At 38.1% G+C, this 23326-nt stretch overlaps 1 protein-coding gene across 2 annotated transcripts in view; it reads left to right on the top strand.

Moving 5' to 3' along the window:
- The window catches only part of LOC126162175 (uncharacterized), a 137836-nt gene that overhangs the window by 67856 nt on the left and 46654 nt on the right, over positions 1 to 23326 (top strand). For both annotated transcript variants that reach the window (XM_049918500.1, XM_049918490.1), the window contains exon 2: positions 6760 to 6907. In XM_049918500.1, the coding sequence (XP_049774457.1) occupies positions 6760 to 6907 (148 nt within the window). The remainder of the gene's footprint in view (positions 1 to 6759; positions 6908 to 23326) is intronic.

Consider the following 23326-nt stretch of genomic DNA (forward strand, 5'->3'; position numbering starts at 1 on the left):
AGGGCAGTGGTGGTAGTGTGAGAACCCCACAGGTAATACATAGGTATAAATGGAGATTTGTGTGGAAGATTTTTAATGAATTATATTGATATATGGTGATGAATATGAAGATGAATATTACAGGGGTACCTAGGAAACGGCCACAAAGGCAATGTAAGAAAGAATAGGTTATATAGTTTTAAGTCTCAGAATGAGTGGTTGCATGAGTGTGGAAGCAAAGTATGATGATATATGTATGGTAAGTAATTGTGGAAATGAACATCTTGTAGAAACAGTGAAGAATAAAGAAGAAACAGTGAAGTCAATAGTAACAAAAGTACACAGTACATTTAACATACGCCACAGCACAGTTATTTGGTACACATACATCAGAATGTAAAACAACTTAGTACAAGAAATATTTCCTTAGCAACTAACTGTTATAGCTTGAGCAACTATAAGGTGAATGTAAATGAAAGTATGAAATACAATTCGTACAAGGGCTGAACACAAAATGCAGTGAAACTATATTTTCTACACTGAGTTCTTGAAACATGCAGAAGCAAAAACAGTACTTTAACATAAGCACCTTCTTCTATAACAGGAATGAATTATGAGTGGAATTGCGCATGACAAAAATACAGTAAAATTACCTGTCACATGTTATAAAGGTAAATATGTATATGTCATTGCATCAATAACGCAGAAATATGGCTTGAAATATGTGTACACGAATGTGAAATATTACGATCATTAACAAGCAGTGATGAAGTCAGGATTGTCACGGGATAAAATGTTCCCCATACTCATTGCACTTGTAAATATTATACATAGTAAGAAGATTTATCAAATGCCAAGGGTAGAATACATACACTAACAATACACTACAAGTAGCAATCCTAGAAGTAGCTTGATCTCTGAAGCAGACCTTATCAAATCCTCTTTTTTCCATGTAGAGAGTAGTGCTGGAACATATTTTCTGTGTGTAGTTGTGAAGGTAAAAATGCACAGGAGACCGGTTCTGCAAGACAAGAAAAGAAAATGCAAATATTTAGAATAAACACAAGATTCCTTCTAATTTACTTATTAGTATCTAACATGGAGCCCATGTATGAAATGTGAATCTGAATTGTACATTTATTTGTCAACTTTATTATTGTTAATGTCTGTGTCTATGAAAAATGTATGTACTACTTTCTATGTGTAGCTATGAAGGTAAAAATGTGTAGGAGTTCCGTCCAGCAAGAAAATAAAATAAAATGCAAATACTCAGAATAAATATGAGATTTCAACTTTACTACTGTCAATGTCTATGTCTATGTAAAATTATGTACTATTGTCAATTTTAGGTGAAATTTTATTCTTGAAGAAGAACCATTTATGTATGTATGTGAAGTGCAACACGACAAATGAGTAAAATACTTGCACTTATGAAGTGATACAAGAATAGTAAGACTTGATAATAGTGAAAATAATGGCTGAGCTGTGATAAGAGTAAATGTTACAGTCTAGCAAAGTGAATACAGTGAGTGTGATCCGCATGCAATGGAGAAATCAGAGGAAATCTGTATAACCACTAATTGATGTGTGAGGACTGCTGAACAACAATGTGCAATAGAAGATAATGCTGAGTCCTGCATTGCGGCCCTTCCTTCAGTTTCACTGGGAAAAAATGTCATCTAGGTGCGAGATGAGGTATCAGTGTTCTTCGGGTTGAATGCGGAAGCTGAATCCATCATATCCAGCTTCCAGACTCAAGGGCATACATGACACTGACTTCATAAGCCTGGAGCGAAAATACAATGGATTTGTGGGCAGTTCTGGTGCTCACATGGTGCTTGGGTCACTGCAACGGGCGCATTATACAATGAGCTGCTGCTGGCCATAAGTACAGCGAACAGTGAGATAGAATGTGCCAAAAGGACACCTTCTCATAATTTCCAATGAACCAAAAGTGAGTGAGAAAAAAATTTTTAAAACAGGGTGAAGGTAAAATTTAAGCAATTTAAAATTTTTCCCCTGTTCACACCATACATCTGAACAAATGTAAGGACAGATAACAAACTGAGATGGTAGCACAACATGGACATGCAATTTTGTAATATAAATATATGTGAATGTATTTATATTTATGAATTTGCAATGGACAAAGAAATGAAGCTTTGTAGATATACTTGTAGTAGTATAAGGGTATTGACATGCACTAAGTGACCAAACTATGAGGACCAATATAAATAAGGCTATTGTGTACTCTCCCCTTAAATAAAGAGACTTATTTCTGACAGTATACAATAGGGGTCATTTGTGATGTATCTTTTGCATTTCTTGCTTTTATGTTTTCATTTTCTTTAAAGGCAGAGAGACAAGTTGAAATGTTAGCCCAGCATAGAGCCTGCACTTACTGTCATGTATTTTTGTTTTTCAAATGTTAAAGAAAAATATTTTTTTCCTGCTCCTCAGGAAGAGGAAGGACTCACTCTCTGCTAATGAACAAAGTTATATGCACATTATTATAGAGCATAATCAGTGGTAGCCATTTTGGGTTGAGAGAATAAGTAAAAAAGTCTGTATTTTTTATGTGTGTAGAAGAAGTAATACATTCGTATTTTGCTAGTAAAAGATTGAGTCATTATTCCAAGTAGCACTGTGATACAGAAGAATTCAAGAAACCCACATGTGTACTTCAGAGCTAATACAAAGATCCGATTACAAAAGGAATGATGGACATGGTCAAATTCTGAAAGTGGATACAGCAATTGGACGTAGTATTATTAATTTGTAAGCATAAATCTACAGCAAGAAAAAGACTATTTCATCCATGCAGAACTAATATGAATCCATATACAGGCATAGCCCAGCTTATTGTGCTCATCTGAGTGCCAAAAAATTAATTTCATTATTTCCATATATCTAAACAGTTATTATGTATATTTAGTATTACATTTTACTTGGCAACAGAGTGTTATAGTGAAAATTTACTTCATTATCATTTAATAAAATGCCTTTGCCTTTACAAATGTCTGCTTGTGTCTGTGTATGTGCGGATGGATATGTGTGTGTGTGCAAGTGTATACCTGTCCTTTTTTCCCCTAAGGTAAGTCTTTCCGCTCCCGGGATTGGAATGACTCCTTACCCTCTCCCTTAAAACCCACATCCTTTCGCCTTTCCCTCTCCTTCCCTCTTTCCTGACGAAGCAACCGTTTGTTGCAAAAGCTTGAATTTGGTGTGTATGTTTGTGTTTGTTTGTGTGTCTCTTGACCTGCCAGCGCTTTTGTTTGGTAAGTCTCATCATCTTTGTTTTTAGATATATTTTTCCCACGTGGAATGTTTCCCTCTATTATATTCATAATAAACTGACTTATCTACATAGCCTGCCTGAATTTCTGACAGCTTCTTTCTAGTTTTGTATCTAGTAATATTCTGGATTTTAGGAGTCTATGATCACCTGATATCTAAATATAGTTTGAGAATGAAACATTCTGTAGATCTTTATTATTATATAGAACATAATTTATTTAATTTTTAGTTCCATTTTGTTCTTGTCAGGTTCATTTCCTATTTGTTTTCTTCCTGAAGTACGTGTTAATCCAAACACATCAATCATCATGATAAATTCCCATAAAAAATAACCTCTTTCATTCCAGGTGTTATATCCATAGTTACTCATTAAGGTATTGCTCTTTAATGTGACTCCATTTTTCCATTACAGTTCAACTTTATTACCTTGTACTGGTAATTGACACTATTTACTATTTTCTTGAATTTTCATAGAGTTTTCTACCATTCCATCTGAGTATGAGTAGATTTATGTATAGACTTACATGATTTAATTGAAATCTATTATGACTGAATAGTAATTCTTGTTATTCTATCTGAAATTCATTTGTGATCCATAACATTGTTTTTAAAGCCTACACTCAGTTCTCCTCTATACTGTAATCATATGTAGTAAATGTTTCTAAAGTTAAATGAAATTGTATTGTTCCAGAAACCTTTATCTCAAACAAGTCCAACCTGGCTTTGAAGCCAGGTCTCCTGCTCATGCTCACAGGATAGACACACTAACCACTGCACCACCCTAGTACATGGGCTAATATAGCACATTCCCTCCTCAACCCAAATTCCCATTCATGTCTCAGCCCACTTGCTATTCTCCCTAAAATTGAACAGCATTGCAGAGGTTCTTCAACTATATTGGAATGGCATGTCAGCATCAAATAAAACTGAGGAGCCTGCCTGAGACCCAGGCATATGTGCTTTAATCAAGTGGAACTGTACAGCTCCAGAGACCTATCTAAGCCCCAAACATCTATCAGACAACATTCTTTCTTCTGTTCACTAAGGTTTCCAAGAATATAAAACCGCTGCTGATGCAATATATGAATTTCTTGTTGTTGACATGAAATGTCCAGCTGTAGGTGTCTTTCTTGACCTCACAAAGACTTTTGACATGGTAAATCACAACAGACTTTTGCAAAAATTGGAGTCTTATGGAATAAGGGGAACTACCCATCGCTGGCTTAGCAGCTATGTGAGAGACCAAGCACAGTATGTTCATATAAATAAGGTGAGTCAACCAGAAATCCTAAATGGTATGCACTCATCACACAAGTCATAAAAATGGTGTGCCACAGTGGCTATGTTCTAGGTCCCTTGTTATTTCTATTTTATATAAATGACCTCCATTCCACCCTATCTACAAGCAAGGCATTTCTCTTTGCTGATGATACTAATATCCTTATATCAAATACAGATGAATCTCTTCAGTCAGCAGTTAGTAGAAATACAACCCATCTAGACACATGGCTTGCATCAAATAAACTACGCCTAACCTTCCACACCATTCAGAACAGGACTACCCAGGTTCCAACAGTAACACTAAGTGGCAGCAATGTAGAATTCTCTGGGATTGACTTAACAGATACATTAACATGGAAAAGCCACAATGACATGATTAGTTCCAGGCTAAGCAAAGTTTGTTTTATGGCCCACTTAGTGAGGGACAAGCTAAATGCCAGCACACTGACATGCATGTATTAAACTCTTCTCCATTCAGCACTATGCTATGGAATTCTTTTTTTCTGCTGAAACAAGGAAATTATTTATATTGCAAAAAAGAAAAAAAACAGCAATCAGAATCATCCTGTACAAAAAGCAAAGAGACTCAAGAGAAACATGTAAACCACTGTTTAAAAAATTAAACATACTGCCTCACCCTAGGTGATGTATTTTTGAAGTTCTCTGTTTTATTAAACAAAACATCAATAGATTTCACAGGAATCTGGACTGTCACCATCATGACACAATGTAAATAAAACTGTCAAGACTAGTTCCCCAGTCTACTAAACTGTGTAGCAATAGTGTTAAGTGTATGGGAATCAGACTCTACAACCATCTCCTGAAAGAAGTAGAAAGTATTCAGGAATCAACAAAATTAAAAAAAAAAATCTTAAGGGCACTCCTAACAAACTGTTACTTTTACAGCATACAAGACTTTCTTGAGTGTGATCTATCATAAATTAAATTATATATTTTACAATCTTTCAAAATCAAACTGTTTCATTAGAAATAACCTGTTGTCCATTAATAAACTTTTGCTGTTACCTTATGACCATTATTATTATTATCTGAAACTTATTCTTACTCTGGTATTATTATGAATAAATATGCAATATATCTCCAGTGATATGTACAGTATAAGAACCAGTGCTATGTCTATATATGTCCTCATATCATATGTTTGACTTGTCACATATCATTTTGTACACTTCTGTACACTGAATGAGTGAGTGGATCAGTAAATATACAAATACAATTGTATGTATGTAGACTGCAGCAATGAAAGAAAATTTGTACTAAGGCCAAGATTTGAAACCAACTAGGTAGATGACCTAAGTTCTTCATCACCACTCACACAGTGGCCTTGCACAGCTGCACCCATGCCACAGTTTCAGGTCGATGTTCAGTACTGAGGTTCCATTGCAAGTAGAGAGCTTCAGCAATCCTGTTCAACTTTAGGGGGAATATTAAGTGGGCTGAGACATGAATGAGATTTGGAATGAGGAAGGAAGTATGCTAGGGAAGTCCGTGCAGTTGTGCAAAGCCGCTACGTCAGGATGGGCTGTGGTGAGAATGGGAATTTGGATTGAGGAGGGAAGCATGTTAGGGTAATCTGTGCAGTTGTGCAAAGCCACCGTGCAGTGTGGTGTGATGGTTAGTGCATCTGCCTAGTGAGCAAGAAACCTGGTTTTAAATCCTGGCCTTCATACAAATTTTCATTCATCGCTTCCATCTGTATGATAAATATTTTAGACCTGAAAAAGTCTCTGAAACCACATTGTTTTGTTTGACTGCAGCACCTACACCTGGATTTCAGGTGGGATCTCCAACTTCATTCAATGCTGAACTCCTATTCCAGTATAGTTGATTAACTTCTGCAATGCTGTTCAAGTTTAGGGGGAATGCCAATTGAGTTGGGGAATGAATGGTAATATGGACTGAAGACAGAAGTGTACTGGGGCATGCCATGCAGTTATGCAAAGCTGCTTGCATGGATGGCTTAGTTGTAAACATCTGCTTAGTGAACAGGAGATCCAGGTTCAGATCCCAGTCTTGGTACAAACTTTCATTCATTGCTTCAGTCTGCACGTATACACCTTAGAAAGTAACTAGAGTTTCTCTGTGTTTAAAAAGTTATTAGAGTTTCTGTATGTTTAAAAAGAAAACTTTTTGGTAATTTCAAACTTTGACAAACTAACAGGTACTTGAACATCTTTGCAGGAAAACTATCAGAAGAGAGAAGGATGACTTATTGAAAGTGACAAAACTTATACAGTTCCAGCAGGGTATCATTTCAAACTTAAGTAATTGCATTGACAATGAAAAAATGTTGCTCTCTGAGCTTAACAATGCAAAAAAGGAAAAAAAGGTACTGGCATAACAAATAATTTAAGAAAAAATTATGAGAAATTTCCAATGAAATGTTATTGTACTAAACTTCAGAAATTCTAAATAGTGCTCTGTGTTACTGTTCCTTCCTGCCACTTTTATTGAATTCTGTTTATTGAAAATAAAGAAGCATACTGGAAGGTTGATAAATACATGTGAGGTGGATGCTCAGGTGAGATACACCAAACAACACCTTATAATCAGGAGTTCATGTATTCACCTCTTTACACAAGTAAGGCTTACAAAGAACTGGATGGCGGAACTACACAAAGATAATGTTTTGCTTGGTTCAAAGATGATGCTCAGATCGATACTGGTGTTGACCTCATCGGCGCCACATAGCAGTATGAAGGTATGAAGTACGCAGTATTTCTGAGAAGCCGGAGGGGTGGGGGGGGGGGGTGCTATGGCATCGGCAGGGGTGGTCCACGGGAGCCGGACGACAGGCAGCTTGACAGCATCGTCGGGGAGCTGTGTAGGTGGATGTCATGAAGGAAGGTCCGGCCACCAAACCTGGAAGTCGTTGAAGCATGCTGGGCGTAGTACTGGGCGTGCTGGTTGTGTGGCGACAGGTAGGCCAGCGGTTTGCGGGAGGAAAGGAGGGACAACGATGATGTCTCCAGTGGTCCAGTGGGTGTGGTGGACACATGAAGCATGTCCAGATCAATGTCGGGCAAGAGGGGAACACATTTCACCAGGTGGCAGGGAATGGCAGAGGTTGTGTCATGAGCACTGGATGAAGGGAAACACACGACGAACAGTGTGTCATCATGTAGTATTATAGAGATGTCGTGGATTGTGTCCGGGGGGACAGGCACAAACACCTTGAGCGAGGGCACTTTCAAGATGGGGGGAGGGGGGGGCATGAGAAACCTTGACAGGGGGAGGCAGGCGCTAGGGGAGTGGTTGAAGGGACCGGAGAAGGGCTCGGCGGTGAGGGCGTGATTGTAGGTAAGATCGACGTGGGGAGCATGTGATCATGTGATCACTTGACGGAGTGTGTGAGACCGGAGTAGAGGGTGAGGTCGGAGAAGAGCTCGACAATTGGAGCTGGAAGTCACTCAACTGAGTGAGTAAGTCCAACGTGGAGGGAGTGGTCGGAGCGTCGTGAGCCACGACAGTGAGTGGCATGGTCGTGGCCTGAGGGGGGGGGAGGGGGGGGAGAAGCAGGCTCGGCATGAGCAGGCTTAAGTGTGTTGAGAGAGACTGTTTTCTGAGCGTCAGAGAACTCGGTATGGGCTGGTATATGGGGGTTGGAGGGGAGCACGGACAGTGTCATCTCGGAGCATGACGTACTCGCAATAGTTCAGAGATTTCGGGACATGAACATTAGGGCGGAAATGACTGGTGGGCGGAGGGATGCAGAGGTTGATGAAGTGGCGTCTGACGCGGTCCACGAAGGAAGGTAAGTGAGACTGACCGAGAGAAGCGGAAGGGCTCACAAGTTCGCCAGGGAGAACAATGTTCTGGCCATATATGAACTCAGCTATTGTGCCTTTGAGGTCTTCCTTATAGATCGCATGAATGCTGAGTAGCACAAGGGGAAGGGCTTCCATCCAAAGAGAGTTGTGGCTTTGAAGAGCTGCCTTGAAAGTGTGGTGCAAGCGCTTAACTAGTCCGTTACTTTGTGGGTGCTATGCTGTGGTATGGATGCGCTGGATTTCACAAATGTTACAAATCTCGTTGAACAGGGCCGACTCAAATTGTCTGCCCTGGTCAGTTGTGATGATAGCTGGACATCCGAAACGCGATACCCACGACTCAACGAAAGCTCGAGCAACAGTTTCTGCCACGATATTGGGGAGGGGGACCCCATCAACCCAGTGAGCTGTTTGGTTGATAGACGAGAGAACATAACGAAAACCGTTAGAGGGGGCAGAGGGCCAACAATGTCAATGTGAATATGCTGGAAACGCCCAGAAGGGATCAAAAAGGTGCCGAGGGGGGTGAAGTGTGCTTGTGTACTTTGCAGTGTTGGCATGCGACGCAGGGGCTTGCCCATTGCAGGCAGTCCTTGTTGACATTTCTCCACACAAAGCGCTCTGCTACGAGGTGGGCGGACGCACGAACACTGGGGTGGGCTAAATTATGCAGTGCGTTGAAGACAGCTCGAGGGAGCATGGTTGGGATGAGGGGGTATAATGTGCCCGTACTGCCATCGCACCAGATCTCACCAGAAATGCCAGGGAAGGTGGTGCAGATGAACTGTAGTGAAGAGGTAGAGTCTGAAATCAGGTTTTGTGTGTCCTCGTCAGCGGGTTGGAAGTTAGGCAGTTCAGAGAGGTCTAACAGTGAATGAATGTCATTGACTCATGAAAAGAAATCAGCAACTATATTGTCAGCACCCTTTATGTGTCTGACGTTGGTGGTGAACTGAGATATGAAGTCCATGTATCTGAAACTGTGCAGAGGCGGGTCAGCAGGCGGGTTTGAAATGGCCGCAGCCAGGGGTTTGTGGTCTGTTAAAACATAGAAAGGGTGTCCCTCAATGTCGGTGTTAAAATGCTTGATTGCTTCATAGACCGTGAGCAACTCCCTGTGAAATGTGGAATATTTCTGTTGTGCATTGGTGAGCTTGCGTGAGAAGAACTGCAGAGGCGAAGTTTGGCCGTCGAATGTCTGGCTAAGGACAGCGCCGATGGCAGTATCGCTCACGTCTGTGGTGATGAAAAGCTGCACATTGGGATGAGGATGTGCGATGGTACAGGCCTTGGCAAGAAGATTTTTGAGGGCAGTGAAAGAGTCAGTCATAGCAGGGGTCCATGGAATGGGCTGAGATCCAGAAGTCTTGGTGCCTCCCAAGGCATCAGTCAGTGGAGCCTGTTTCTCCGCAGCCCAAGGTAGATGACGGCAATAATAATTAACTGTCCCCAGAAAGCGCCGGAGCTCTTTGAATGATGAAGGTCTGATTAGGTTTAGTATTGTTTGTACTTCATCAGGGTGCAGTGAAATGCCATCGGCAGTGACCCAAAAACCAAGAAAAGTGACAGCGGGTTGGTGTAGCTGCAATTTGTCTTGGTTGGTCTTGATGCCTGCTGCCGCGAGAGTGTCCATAACAATTTGCACATGTTGAATGTTGTCCTCAATGGAGGAGCTGAACACGAGAATGTCATCAAGGTATGCAAAGCAGAATTTTAGTCCGAATAGAACTTCGTTGATGAAGCGTTGCCAGGTCTGGGTTGCGTTTTTCAGACTGAAGGGCATGAATCCAAACCAAAATAACCTGACTGAGGTGGTGATTGCTGTCTTCTCGATGTCTTCAGGAGCCATGGGGATCTGATGGTAGGCCCATTTGCAATCAATGACAGAGAACGTGGTCGCACCTGCGAGGGAACTGGTAAAGTCGGCAATGTTGGGTATGGGGTAGGTGTCTATAATTGTTCATGCATTTAGTCGACAGTAGTCTCCACACATGCACCAGGACCCGTCTTTCTTGGGTGTCATATGAATGGGTGTAAACCAGCTAGTGCCAGAGGGTTTGATGACGCCGGAGCTTAGAAGTTCAGAAATCTGAAGGTCGGAGAGGTGCTCGGGACAAAGTCAACGTGGTTCACTGGAGATCGGGGGGCCTGGCATGAGGCGAAGCTTTTGAACCATGCCATTGGCGATGACAGAAATGTTGCTGGCAGCATGGGTCGCGGTTTGTTTACAATGTGAGGTGGGCGGGGCAGGCGAGGTGAGATCGTGGTGTTCGGAGCCACTCGGCGGGTCCGACGGGAGCCAAGGCGGCGAAGTGGCCCAGGACTCAACGTGACAAGATGGCCGCCGGCCCAAAGCAGTGGCACCGTGGTCGGGTGAGCTCAGTAGAGCTCATGAAGCGTTAGTGAGTCCATTGTCCGAGGGCGCGGCCTGTGGCAGCACTGTCGCAGGCGAAGCGTTAGGCACGAGTGCATTGTTTGTGTTGTCGCACGGCATTGCGCAGGATCCGATGTTGCATAGTTTGAGGTGCTGTCTGTGAGGGGAGGGGTAGGAGCTGTCAGTATGGGAACACGTGACACTCGCTGCAGTCACCAGTGAGGTGGATGCTCAGGCGAGATGCACCAGACAACACCTTATAATCAGGAGTTCATTTATTCACCTTTTTACACAAGTGAGGCTTACAAAGAACTGGATGGCAGAACTACACAAAGATAATATTTTGCTTAGTCCAAAGATGATGCTCAGAATGATACTGGTGTTGACCTCATTGGCGCCACTCTTGCAATTGGCACTAAGGATGTTTGACTACAGGATTCTTCAGATGAACAAGTAGAAATATGCTTCTTTTCATATGAAGACTTAACAACAAATGTACTGTAGTCAAGAGTGCAATCTTTTCCTGTCAGTTCTACATCTACATCTACATCTACATCTACATCTACATCTATACTCTGCAAGCCACTGTGAGGTGCATGGCAGAGGGTACATCACACTGTACCAATTATTAGGATGTCTTCCTGGTCTATTCATGTTGTAATAAAACATGGCACAAATGTCTTAGCGTACTTTGGGATGTGTACTGTTGCTTAACACAAAAAACAATGTTCAGTATACTATGTCTCATTACGGATATCCTCCACCAAAAAAATTAAAATATATTTTGTGTAATCCAGGATGCTGCGGTAGGTTCATCTTGATGTTAGTGCATCGCCACATGGGAATCATGTAATGGTTTAAATAAGTTTCAGTACTTCTTGTTCACAGAGAATTTTATTTTACATGCTAGATGTTTTGTGGTGAATGTACAAAGTCTGACTACGTGCTGTTGATACAAAATTCGGTGTAAGACTTACTTATGGTGGTGTACAAATTGCCTCTATATGATTTTAAATAGTTACTGTCATTGTTACATACTGCATTTTGCATACTAACAATTAAAGTTTTTTCATATATCTTCCCAAATTAAATAGAAAATTACATGAAATAACAGTGAATAATTTCATACAAGGACAAGAAAGAAGCTTTTCCTATTAAGACTGTAAATTACATGTTTTATCATTGCAATAATACATTTTGTTGATTTGCATATATTATTTTACTGACTTGGAGTAAAATCTTCCTATCATTTTCAGGTGAACAGAGGGATTAGTTTTATTCAATGAGAAGCCGAGATTCAGTTAATTAAATTCTGTATGAGTAAAATTTTACATTTCTATATACTCATAATTACAGTTCTGTTAACTAACACTAATTAGAACATGAGTGTGTTTGATTCTGACTGAAAAATCATTGTGTCATATTTTTGTTAGGAGAACAAAGAATTTCTTACTTAAAAAAACATAAAAATAACTGTCTCTTGCTGACTTTAAATATTGGAATTTTAATTGTTAATTACTTCATATTTACAATAGCAAATTTATTCCTACCATGTTCCTTGTATTGTGTGTAAATTATGATGTACATTTGTTTTTTATCCAATATGTTTCCTTCATTCTATATACTGGTGAGACACAATGTAAACAGTGCCAAACAACAGTTTAAATTGGGGTAAATTACTAATATTACATATATGCCCTCTTTGGGAGAGTGGAGATGGGACTGAAATAGGATACAGGGTCCCAAAAGGGGTTATGGTATTACAACTTATGGGGTGCCAGAAAAGTGATTGTTTGAATGCTCTCATCTTATTCTCATGATCCTTATGTGAGAGACATGTAGAGGGTTGTAGTATACTTCTAGAGTAATCATTTAAAGCTGGTTCTTGAAACTTCGTTAAAAGACTTTCTCAGAATAGTTGATGTCTACCTTTAAGAGTCTTCCAGTTCATTTCTTATAGGATCTCCATCACAATCTCCCATAAATTAAACACACATGTGACCATTTGTGCTGCCCATCTCTGTATACATTCAATATCCCTTGTAAGTCCTATTTGATACAGGTCCCATACACTTGAGCAATATTCTAGAACTGGCCGCATGAGTGATTTGTAAACAATCTCCTTCGTAGACTAATTGCACTTTCCCAGTATCCTACCAACAAGCAGAATTCTACCACTTTCTTTACACATAATGGAACCAAAGTGATCATTCTGTTTCATCACTCTACAAAGTGTTAAATGCAAGTATTTTAATGAATTGGCTAATTCTGACAGTGACTCATTGATATTATAGGAACAGGATACATTTTTATGTTTTGTGAAGTGCACAATTTTACATTTCTGAACATTTAACACAAATTGCCACTCCTTGCACCCTTTCAAATGTTATGAATTTTTACACAGATTCTTTGAGATAGTACTACATTATAGATAACTGCATCATCTGCAAAAATCCTGATGTTACAGTTAATGTTGTTTGCACGGTCGTTAATACACAAAATGAACAGCAAAGGTCCCAACACACTTCTCTGGGGCACACCCAGTTACTTCTACATCTAACAATGACTCTCCATCAAAGATAAAATGCTGTATTTTTCCTACTAAAACTTGCTCAATCCAGTGATAAATTTCACTTGATACCCCATATGATTATAATTTTGACAATAAGCATAGGTGTGATATTGAGTCAAATGCTTTTCAGCAATCAAGAAATACTGCATCTACCTGACTGTCTTTTGACTGAATTGGGTTTCACATGATCAATGTTTTCAGCACCCACGCTGACTGGCATTGAAGAGATTGTTCTGTTCAAGATACTTAATTATGTTTGAGTTCAGAATATGTTCTAAAATTCTACAACAAATCAGTGTCAGGGATATTGGACAGTAGTTTTGTGGATCGCTTCTGCTATCATTCTTGCAGATGGGTGTGACCTGTGCCTTCTTCCAATAACTGAGCACTTATATCATTTGTTAGAGGGATCTACGATAGCTTATAGTTAGAAGAGAGACTAACTCAGCTGAAAATTCAGTACAGAATCTTACAGGGATTCCATTGGGGCTTGGAACTTTGTTCAATTTTAATGATTTTTTCCAAGAATTGAACATTGTTTTTTATTCAAGGTGATTTATGATAGATTATAGTTAGAAGAGAAGAAACTCAGATACAAATTCAGTACAGCATCTGACAGGAATTCCATTGGGTTCTGGGGATTTGCTCAGTTTTAATGATGTCAGCTATTTCTCAACATCACCTGCACTAGTACTTATTTCATTCACCTTTTCAGTGGTACGAGCTTTAAATTGGTGCAACTCTCCTTTATTTTCCTTTTTGAAGGAACTTTTGAAAACGGAGATAAGCATTTCAGCTTTTACTTTGCTACAGTCAATTTCAGTTCCTGTCTCATTCACCAGGGACTGTTCACTAACTTTGGTGCTACTAGCAGCTTTTACATATGACCAGAATTTCTTTGGGTTTTGTGAAAGATCATTTGAAAATATTCTGCTATGGCAGTCATTGAAGGTGTTATGCATTGCGCTCTTGACAGCCAAATCCATTTCATTCAGCATCTGTCTGTCTGTAATCCTATGCTTTTTTTTTACTCCTATTATGCACTAATCTCAGTTTCCTTAGAAGTTTCTTTACAGTAATGGTATAGTATGGAGTTTCCCTCCCATTATGAACTGATCTACTGGGTACATATCTTCCCAGTGCATGGTCAACTATTGTTTTAAACTTGAGCCCCAGTTCCTCTACATTATTCTGCCCTGTGCTTAAAGTTTCAAGTTCTCATTTGATATGACACTACCAATTTTTTTATATAGTTAGTATATATATATATATATATATATATATATATATATATATATATATATATATATATATATATAATAGAGGGAAACATTCCACGTGGGAAAATATATTTAAAAAGAAAGATGATGAGACTTACCCAACAAAAGCGCTGGCAGGTCGATAGACACACAAATAAACACAAACATACACACAAAACTCTAGCTTTCGCAACCAATGGTTGCCTCGTCAGGAAAGAGGGAAGGAGAAGGAAAGACAAAAGGATTGGGTTTTAAGGGAGAGGGTAAGGAGTCATTCCAATCCCGGGAGCGGAAAGACTTACCTTAGGGGGAAAAAAGGACAGGTTTACACTCGCACACACACACATATCCATCCACACATACACAGACACAAGCAGACATATATGTGTGGATGGATATGTGTGTGTGTGCGAGTGTATACCCGTCCTTTTTTCCCCCTAAGGTAAGTCTTTCTGCTCCCGGGACTGGAATGACTCCTTACCCTCTCCCTTAAAACCCACATCCTTTCGTCTTTCCCTCTCCTTCCCTTTTTCCTGATGAGGCAACAGTTTGTTGCGAAAGCTTGAATTTTGTGTGTATGTTTGTGTTCGTTTGTGTGTCTGTCGACCTGCCAGCACTTTCATTTGGTAAGTCACATCATCTTTGTTTTTTATATATATATATATATATATATATATATATATATATATATATATATATATATATATATATATATATATATATATATATATATATTTTTTTTTTTTTTTTTTCTGCTTGTTTTAGTTCTACTTGTTGCTATCAGATCCAGTATATTTCCATCATGAGTAGGGTTCCTAACTATCTGTTCTACGTAGTTTTCAGTTATTCATGAACTGTTTATAAATTAATATTAATATGTACATGTAAAGAGTTATAAGCCAGTTTTAATAATGTATTTCTTGAGGTTGATATTGGATGAAAGGTGAGAGAAAATTTTCAAAATGATGATACATATCATTCTATGTAGTTTCAAAATGATAACATCAGCCTTGAGATTATTTCACACAATTTCATATGTCACTGAAGAAATTATTGCTGTTATTTGGGGATGAAGACACTGAGTATCATACTGACATGTTGGCCAATCCTTTAGTGTATTCATTTCTGAAGATGGTGCCATTAAGTGAAGCTACATCAGACTGAGGTAGCTTCCTTCTTTCCTGGATTTGACATTCTATACTGGTGTGCAAAACTTAAGAATGAAAGTACCTTTTGCATTTGATGCCAAATAACATTTTTGAATGAAACCTGAACTATACATGGAAAGAACTGCTACAGTATAGTACAGAATTCAACTGAAAGAAATGCATAATGAGACAAATGGAAATGACGCTTTTATTGTATGAATACATAGCCTTACAGGAATATGAATTAATAAAATCTTCTTTGGCCTCCAAGAGCATCAGGTGATTAAAATCCCATGAGCTTTTGATTAAGCTCTGCTCAACCATTTTCAAGTGGTAAATTTACCATATGTAGCTCTTGACAATGGCCAAGGAGAGCTTGATGCAGAACTCTTGGGATTTTAACCATCTGGTAAATTTACCACATTTATCACTTGGCAATGGCTGAGGAGAGAAAGATCATGGGATATAAACCATCTGATACGGCTGTGAGCCTTAATGGTACCACTGTCTATGTTACAACAGCAATCAATGCTAATGTTATACCTCTGCGAGGCATGTTTGAGAAGTTATGATCATGAGATAACCTAATAGAAACAGAACAATGAAACTGGGCATCACTTCTCAAACAAAGTATAACCACCAGTAAATGGTGGGCAGCAACAGACATTCTCCCAGCACAAAAGCAAGTTGTAACATTACATAATAAAACCAGTTGTGAGCCTCATTAGGCATTCTTATGTCAAGCAAAATTATAAAGCAGAAGGCTAACCTAACTTGGATTGAAGTAACTAAACAGAATGCAAATCTAACTACACTGGCTCTGAAGGAGCCTTTGCATTGCTTCATTAACTAAATAACCTAGTACATGGGGACCCTTAAACTTTCATGGTTTGAAATACCATGCTCATTAACAAAACTACACCAGTATGTATGGGAAATGGTAAGTATTCTTCTCATTAATTATTAATTAATTAAAGCACAACAAATTACAACTCTTTAAATAACAAATTTGCTTTCATACATAGTCTTTTGACCTACTCAAAAGTATAATTGGCTGTGCAAATGGCAACAAGACATTAAATTCAAGTTCAACTACTTTCTCATAATAAATTAGGACACTCAGAATTACATTCATCAATGAAACATCAATGAGACATAAATGGTGTTGAGCAGTCCACAAAAAATAATCAATCCAACCAGAGTTGGGCATGGAAAAAAAAAAGCCTATGGTAATTGACTCTCACTTTGTGCAACAATAAGTTGAGCAGTAATCAAATTTTTCCTGTATTGCTAAGAATATTGAGTAGAATGTTGTAATAATGTAACTATCATTAACTAAATGTGTAAAACCATATAATTAATTCTTGAACGTAAACTGTGTAATGATTATTGCTGAAATTGTTTGATTAGTAAGAAGTTTATGTATTTATATGTATTTATGTATATGTAAAATAATGATGTGAGTAAAATGTACAAGTTACTAACTACTAAAAAGATGTATGTATGTATATGCATAATGTATAATGTAAAAATTAGTAACAACTATACTTATATGAAATATGTAAAATGTATTTTGCAAAGCCAATTGTGTGGTAAGCGTGCATAATGGCTAACAAATAAACATATGAAACATATAAAGCATTCAAAAGATGTAGGTATGAATATACAAGTATACACCTAACAATATTACAAAAATTTCAATACTGTACATGTAATACATCCTATAGTATAAAATTGATATTATTAAGTGAGAAATTTTCAATGGTGCTTCTAACAATAGCAGTCCATTCTTTGATATTTATATAAACATACAAATGTATTTAAATTGAACATAGTATTATTTTCACACTGCCCTTACTGGAAAAAGACATTCCATCTTTGGAAAACATAACAAAATGCATACAACATTAACCAAGATAATAATCAAATAATTTTGCTGCCTGCTGTAGCATCTGGCAGTCCATGTTTGCAAACATTACAACACTGTATATATATCACATTAAGCAACTATTTGCTCACTTTGGGTTTTTGCAGCCTATTTCAGGTATATATTTTTTTTTATTTTTTTTATTTTTTATTTTTATTTTTTTTTTTTGCTGCCCACTCTGTACTTAAGGCAGTCCACATTTCTTTTCAATGTGGCAACAGTTTGCCTTTAGTCATTTCAGTATAGTGTTTCACATCTTTTATAGCAAGTTTTAGAATCTGAAACTTACATGGAAGTATCAGCAATTTTATATAGGTACCAACATTTTCATAAAAACATAAATTACAGTTAAATACAGTACAGTAACTTCATAAGATAGGTATATTTATTTTACAGTATAATATACATTTTTTATTCCAGCATCATGTCTGAATATACTTCATTACTCATTTCTCGGGACATATGGTTTGAGATGCCCTATGTTACAGACACCAAGGGGCTTCTTGGACTTTGGATGGATTAAATAGTAAGCATTGCTGTAAGGTATATCCTGTATAATGAAGGGCCCATTGTATATATACTTAAATTTTGAAATTTCATGGTTAAGTTTACTTGATTTTTCATGGGTCTTCAGAAGAACATAGTCTCCGATCTAGAACCTGGAAAACTTCAGGCTCCTATTGTGCCTTTTAGATCTCACTTTTGCTCTTTTCCTTTTTTTTCGTATTTCTTACACTCTCAAATTCAGATACTTTTTGCCCCAAGCTTGATGGTTATGATGGTGGAATTATTTTCATTACTCTGTTTCTCCTGCAACAGATCTTGGTCAACCATAATGTCACCCCAAGACATGTCCTTCTCCTGCAGACCACCTATATCAGGTGGCTTCTTCGGTTTGAGTTCAAATTTTTTAATAGATCGAACTCTTCGTTGGAGTGGTACTGTATCTTCAGGTGGTTCTTTCTTTCTTTGTTCAGTAATGATGTCTGGATTTTGTTTAGAAACACTGTCATTGGTTGGTACAATGTTGCAATTAGTTGCATTTTCAATGGTTTCATGTATACTGAAATTTTTGTCATCTGAGCAGTTGTCTAAATCCGACCATTCTATTTTGCTTTTGGGATCTAACATGAAAGCTTTTCTAAGACAGGTGCTAAGTTCAATTTATGAGTGCTTGTCGGATATTAAACCAGGCTCGCAGTTTTCTTCTGATGAGCTATCATACTCATCAGCTCTAATAATGTCCACAATTGCTTCATACTTTGTATCAACTTTATGGGCTCCAAGAACATGTAGACAATTGTCTGCATTTTTATTATCTTCAAACTTGTACCTTCCGGTAGCAGTTAGTACTGTTTGTGAATTGTTAGCAGAGGTTATTTCATCATTAATTCTGAGGATTTCATCCTCCAACATCCTTCTAGCCATGACAACTTTTCATAGGCTGTACAAGAATGTTGTGCTGGCTTTTTTGTTTCCTTCTCCTAATTTGCAGGCCACATCACCTTATCGATGTCTCTATTATCTCTCCTACCTTCACTTAACTTTTTAGTTGCATATGCTTTCTAAAAATCCTCCCATTCCCACTGTGTGAGGCCCCTGTACAGATTGTACATCTGCACACGCCATTCTGTCACCTCTGAAATCTCATTTTCACCAGTTTCATTAGTGTCTGTACTACTACTACTCACACCTTCTTTTGTGTCTACAAATCTGCCCACTCTTTCCTCGGCTATGGAACTATTATTTGCCATAGAAGTTTCGCTTCTATCTACTGTGACATTCACATTCCATTCTGTCACCTCACACATGGATTCTCTTGAAAAAGCTGGAACATTCACACCAGTTGTTGATCTGTGATAGCTTATAAGTTTGGTAATGCCAGGCCTGCTGCCTGCTATCGGGGAATCACCGTAGCGTGCACCACCATTGTATGTGCTGCGTCATGCTTTGCTGTCTGACCGTTTTCTTGTTTCATTATTCAGTTACTATTCTGGTAAAAGTTCCTTCGTTTGGGCTGGTAAATTCTATCTGCATCAGTTTGGCCCTCAACATCAGCAGTATTCAATTTTCTGTATCATTCTGGTGTGAATTTCTGCAGGAAAACCTCTACTGTGACCAGCATAGTTTCATCTTCCTCTGCCCCTACATTTATCTCTTTGAATCACACTGATGGGATAACCATCACCATCACTCTAGAGTACAATTGTTTCTGTTAGTATTATTCAGGTAATTATTCCTGTTTCCTCATCAGTGGTCTTCATCTTCCACTCTTTCGGGAACCGCTAAGAAGCTTCAGTGGTTGCTTCCTATGTATCTTTTAGAATTTGCTAGGAGCTTTTTCCATAGTTCCCAGGTAATTTCAGATTCTTAAGTATGTCAGCTTTTGGTACCAGTAGTTGCAGAAATCTTTTAAAGAATTCCTGCCCTTATTATCATGGAGTTTACCCATGATAAACTCCAGCCACAAGCAGTCCTGCTTTTGTTCAGACCAATATTCTTCTGTGAATTTTGGTTTAATTCATTAAAAGTCATTTGGTCAGTATTCAGGTTAAGTCCCTAGCACTTGTCATCACCTTCCAAGGTGCTAATCATCACATTTATCTTTTCCTGATTAGATAAATAATAGGTAAAAATTCTTTCGCAATTCTTTACAAAATCTAATGGACGCCATCCGTTATGTTTCTTTGCAGTGTCGAATCTTTCCTCATCTTCCAACAATTCATGAAGTGGTGTTCTGTTACTAATAACACTAGGCCTGTCTCGTATTTTACATTCAAGTTTAGAAATTTTCCTATGAATTTGCAAAGTGTTTTGGTCACACTTTTCTTCACATTCAAAAACTTGTTTACTTACAATTTTTTCAGTGTATGAAACTGTTCTTCTCAAAAGTGAGATTTCATTCTTGCACTTGTGTACTATTTCAGTTTTCAGACCAAATGTTGTTTGTCCACTTTCATCTCTATCAGAGGCTCTAATTTTTCCTGGATGTTAATGATTTCAACATTGAACCTTTCATTAATGTCATTAATTTGTCCCTGCATATTAGACATGTTTTCATATATGGAATTAATCTCATTTTTCATTTTAGTGACAATAGAACTTATAGTACCTACTTTATGGTCTACCTGTTCAACCTGTTGAATTAATTTTGTGTTAAGAAACTTTTGAGATCACTAACCTGTGTTTTAAGCTGGTTTTCAAGATTGCTACCTTGGGTTTTCATTTGATCAGACATTGTTAAATAGTCAAACACACTCAATGGTTGTCTACTTTTTTGTTATGCCATGCTTTCATGCTCTGACTTTGATTCATATGCTTCTTTCAGTACTTTGTTCAATTTTGCTGAATCAAATATATAATGTGATTTGTTCACATAACTGCTATCATCTACAAAGTCCTCATCATTTGCATCCTCTTTTCTTCCTTGTTTGATCTGGGACACACTCAACATCTCAATCTGTTCATTTACATGTTCATGATATTGTGTGTAGGCGAGCTGCCTATCAATTGCGCCATGTGTTATCTGATCACATGAACTATTAATTCTGCTGGCAGCATTTCCCACGGTGCCCGACACTGTTTCTTTTCTTTCACTTGGTATAGTTACTGCATTCACACCTTTGTTGATTCTGAATGTATATTACAATTTATTTTTTTACACAGCATCTACATTTGTTTGCTCTACTGGACTTGATTGCACCTTCACACCACTGGGCATTCACCATTTGAACCACACTAGTTTTTCACTAGATACTTATTGAATTTCATGATCAAGAACAATAAATGTCCTATCATGCAGCACCAAGTGTGACAGTACCACCGTCTACCTTACAATGGCAATCAATGCTAACATTATACCTCTGAGTTGAATTTTTGAGAAGTTTTGACCATGAGATAACCTAATGGAAACAGAACACTCAAACTAGGTTCAAAATGTTTCAAATGGCTCTGAGCACTATGGGACTTAACGTCTGAGGTCATCAGTCCCATAGAACTTAGAACTACTTTAACCTAACTAACCTAAGGACATCAAACACATCCATGCCTGAGGCAGGATTCAAACCTGCGACCTTAGCGGTCGCGCGGTTCCAGACTGAAGCGCCTGGAACCGCATGGCCACACCGGCCGGCACTCAAACTAGGAATCATTTCTGAAACACTGCAGCAAAGTAAAACTACCAGTAAATGGTGGGGTAGGAACAGACATTCTACCAGCACAAAAGCTAGTTGTAACATTACATATTAAAACTGGTTGCCAGCCTAATTAGGCATTCCTGTGTCAAGCAAAATTATAAAGCAGAAGGCAGTGCCAAGGCTAACCTAACTTTCCTTGACACACATACACTAAACTCTTTCCTTATATCTGTTCATACTATAACACAGTAACCTAACCTTGCAGATAAATGTGCTACTAACAGACAAATGGCCAATGAGATAGTAAACAGTAACGTACATCTCTCAGCAACATGTACTTTAAATGAACTAGGTGTAACACTTTATAAAACCGATTACTGACACACATGAAACTAGTAGCAACACTGAACTGTAAAAAGCTAGAAATGATTCTGAATTTAAATCAGGGTGTCTGCTAATAATCATAATCTACAACTTCATTGCTTATTACAGGGTCTCTATGCCTGTGCATTAGCCAACTTGTATTAGAATAGATAACCAAGTAAATAGTTCTTTCTTAAACTCAGATTGAAGCAACTAAATAGAATGCAAATCTAACTACACTGGCTCTGAAGGAGCCTTTGCATTGCCTCATTAACTAACTATGTAACCTAGTACATGGGGACCCTTAAACTTTCATGGTTTGAAGTGCCATGCTCATTAACAAAACTATACCAGTATGTATGGGAAATGGTAAGTATTCTTATCATTAATTATTAATTAATTAAAGCACAACAAATTATAACTCTTTAAATAACAAATTTGCTTTCACAAGCAGTCTTTTGACCTACTCAAAAGTATAATTGGCTATGCAAATGACAACACAACATTAAATTCAAGTTCAACCACTTTCTCATAATAAATTAGGACACTCAGAATTAAATTCACTAGGATAGGATTCCTGCCCAGGTTTGTGATTTGGGATGCTCATGGTTGTAAGATAGTATTATTATAAAATCAATCAAATTTCACAAACACCTAGTCCATTTACAGATGGGGCAATTTGCAGTGGCTATTAATTTGGCAGTGATGCAGTCATAGCAATACCGTTGGCCTTGCCCTGTTACATTTCTTTTTAGCATGAGAATTATATTTATAGGCAAAAATCATGCCATGATAATAGTATCACCAAATGCAGCATCTGAGGCCCATAAATACTGTTCTTAAGCTCTTCTGGCCCCAAAATTCAGGAATATGAGTGACAATGATCCGCTACTGCTAGAGAGGTGTTAACCACAGCACTGCTCAGCCCAGACTCCTTACCTGTCACAAAGGACAAGTTGCCTCTGTGCGCCAACCACACCTTTTCCACTTCACCAGGCTACTTCCATAGCTGTGGGGCTTCCCTACAACTTTTACATTCAACCCTATATTCCCTATCTATGGACCAAGTTATTTACAGTACATTATATAATAATTATTCTAGTAGTTATTTAAATTCACAAGCATAATTTAAACATCATTCAAAAACTCGCATAAGTGAAACATGTATACATAGTCAAAGAATTTCCATGATGGATACA

This window comes from Schistocerca cancellata, chromosome 1 (assembly GCF_023864275.1).
Source record: "Schistocerca cancellata isolate TAMUIC-IGC-003103 chromosome 1, iqSchCanc2.1, whole genome shotgun sequence".
Taxonomy (NCBI): domain Eukaryota; kingdom Metazoa; phylum Arthropoda; class Insecta; order Orthoptera; family Acrididae; genus Schistocerca; species Schistocerca cancellata.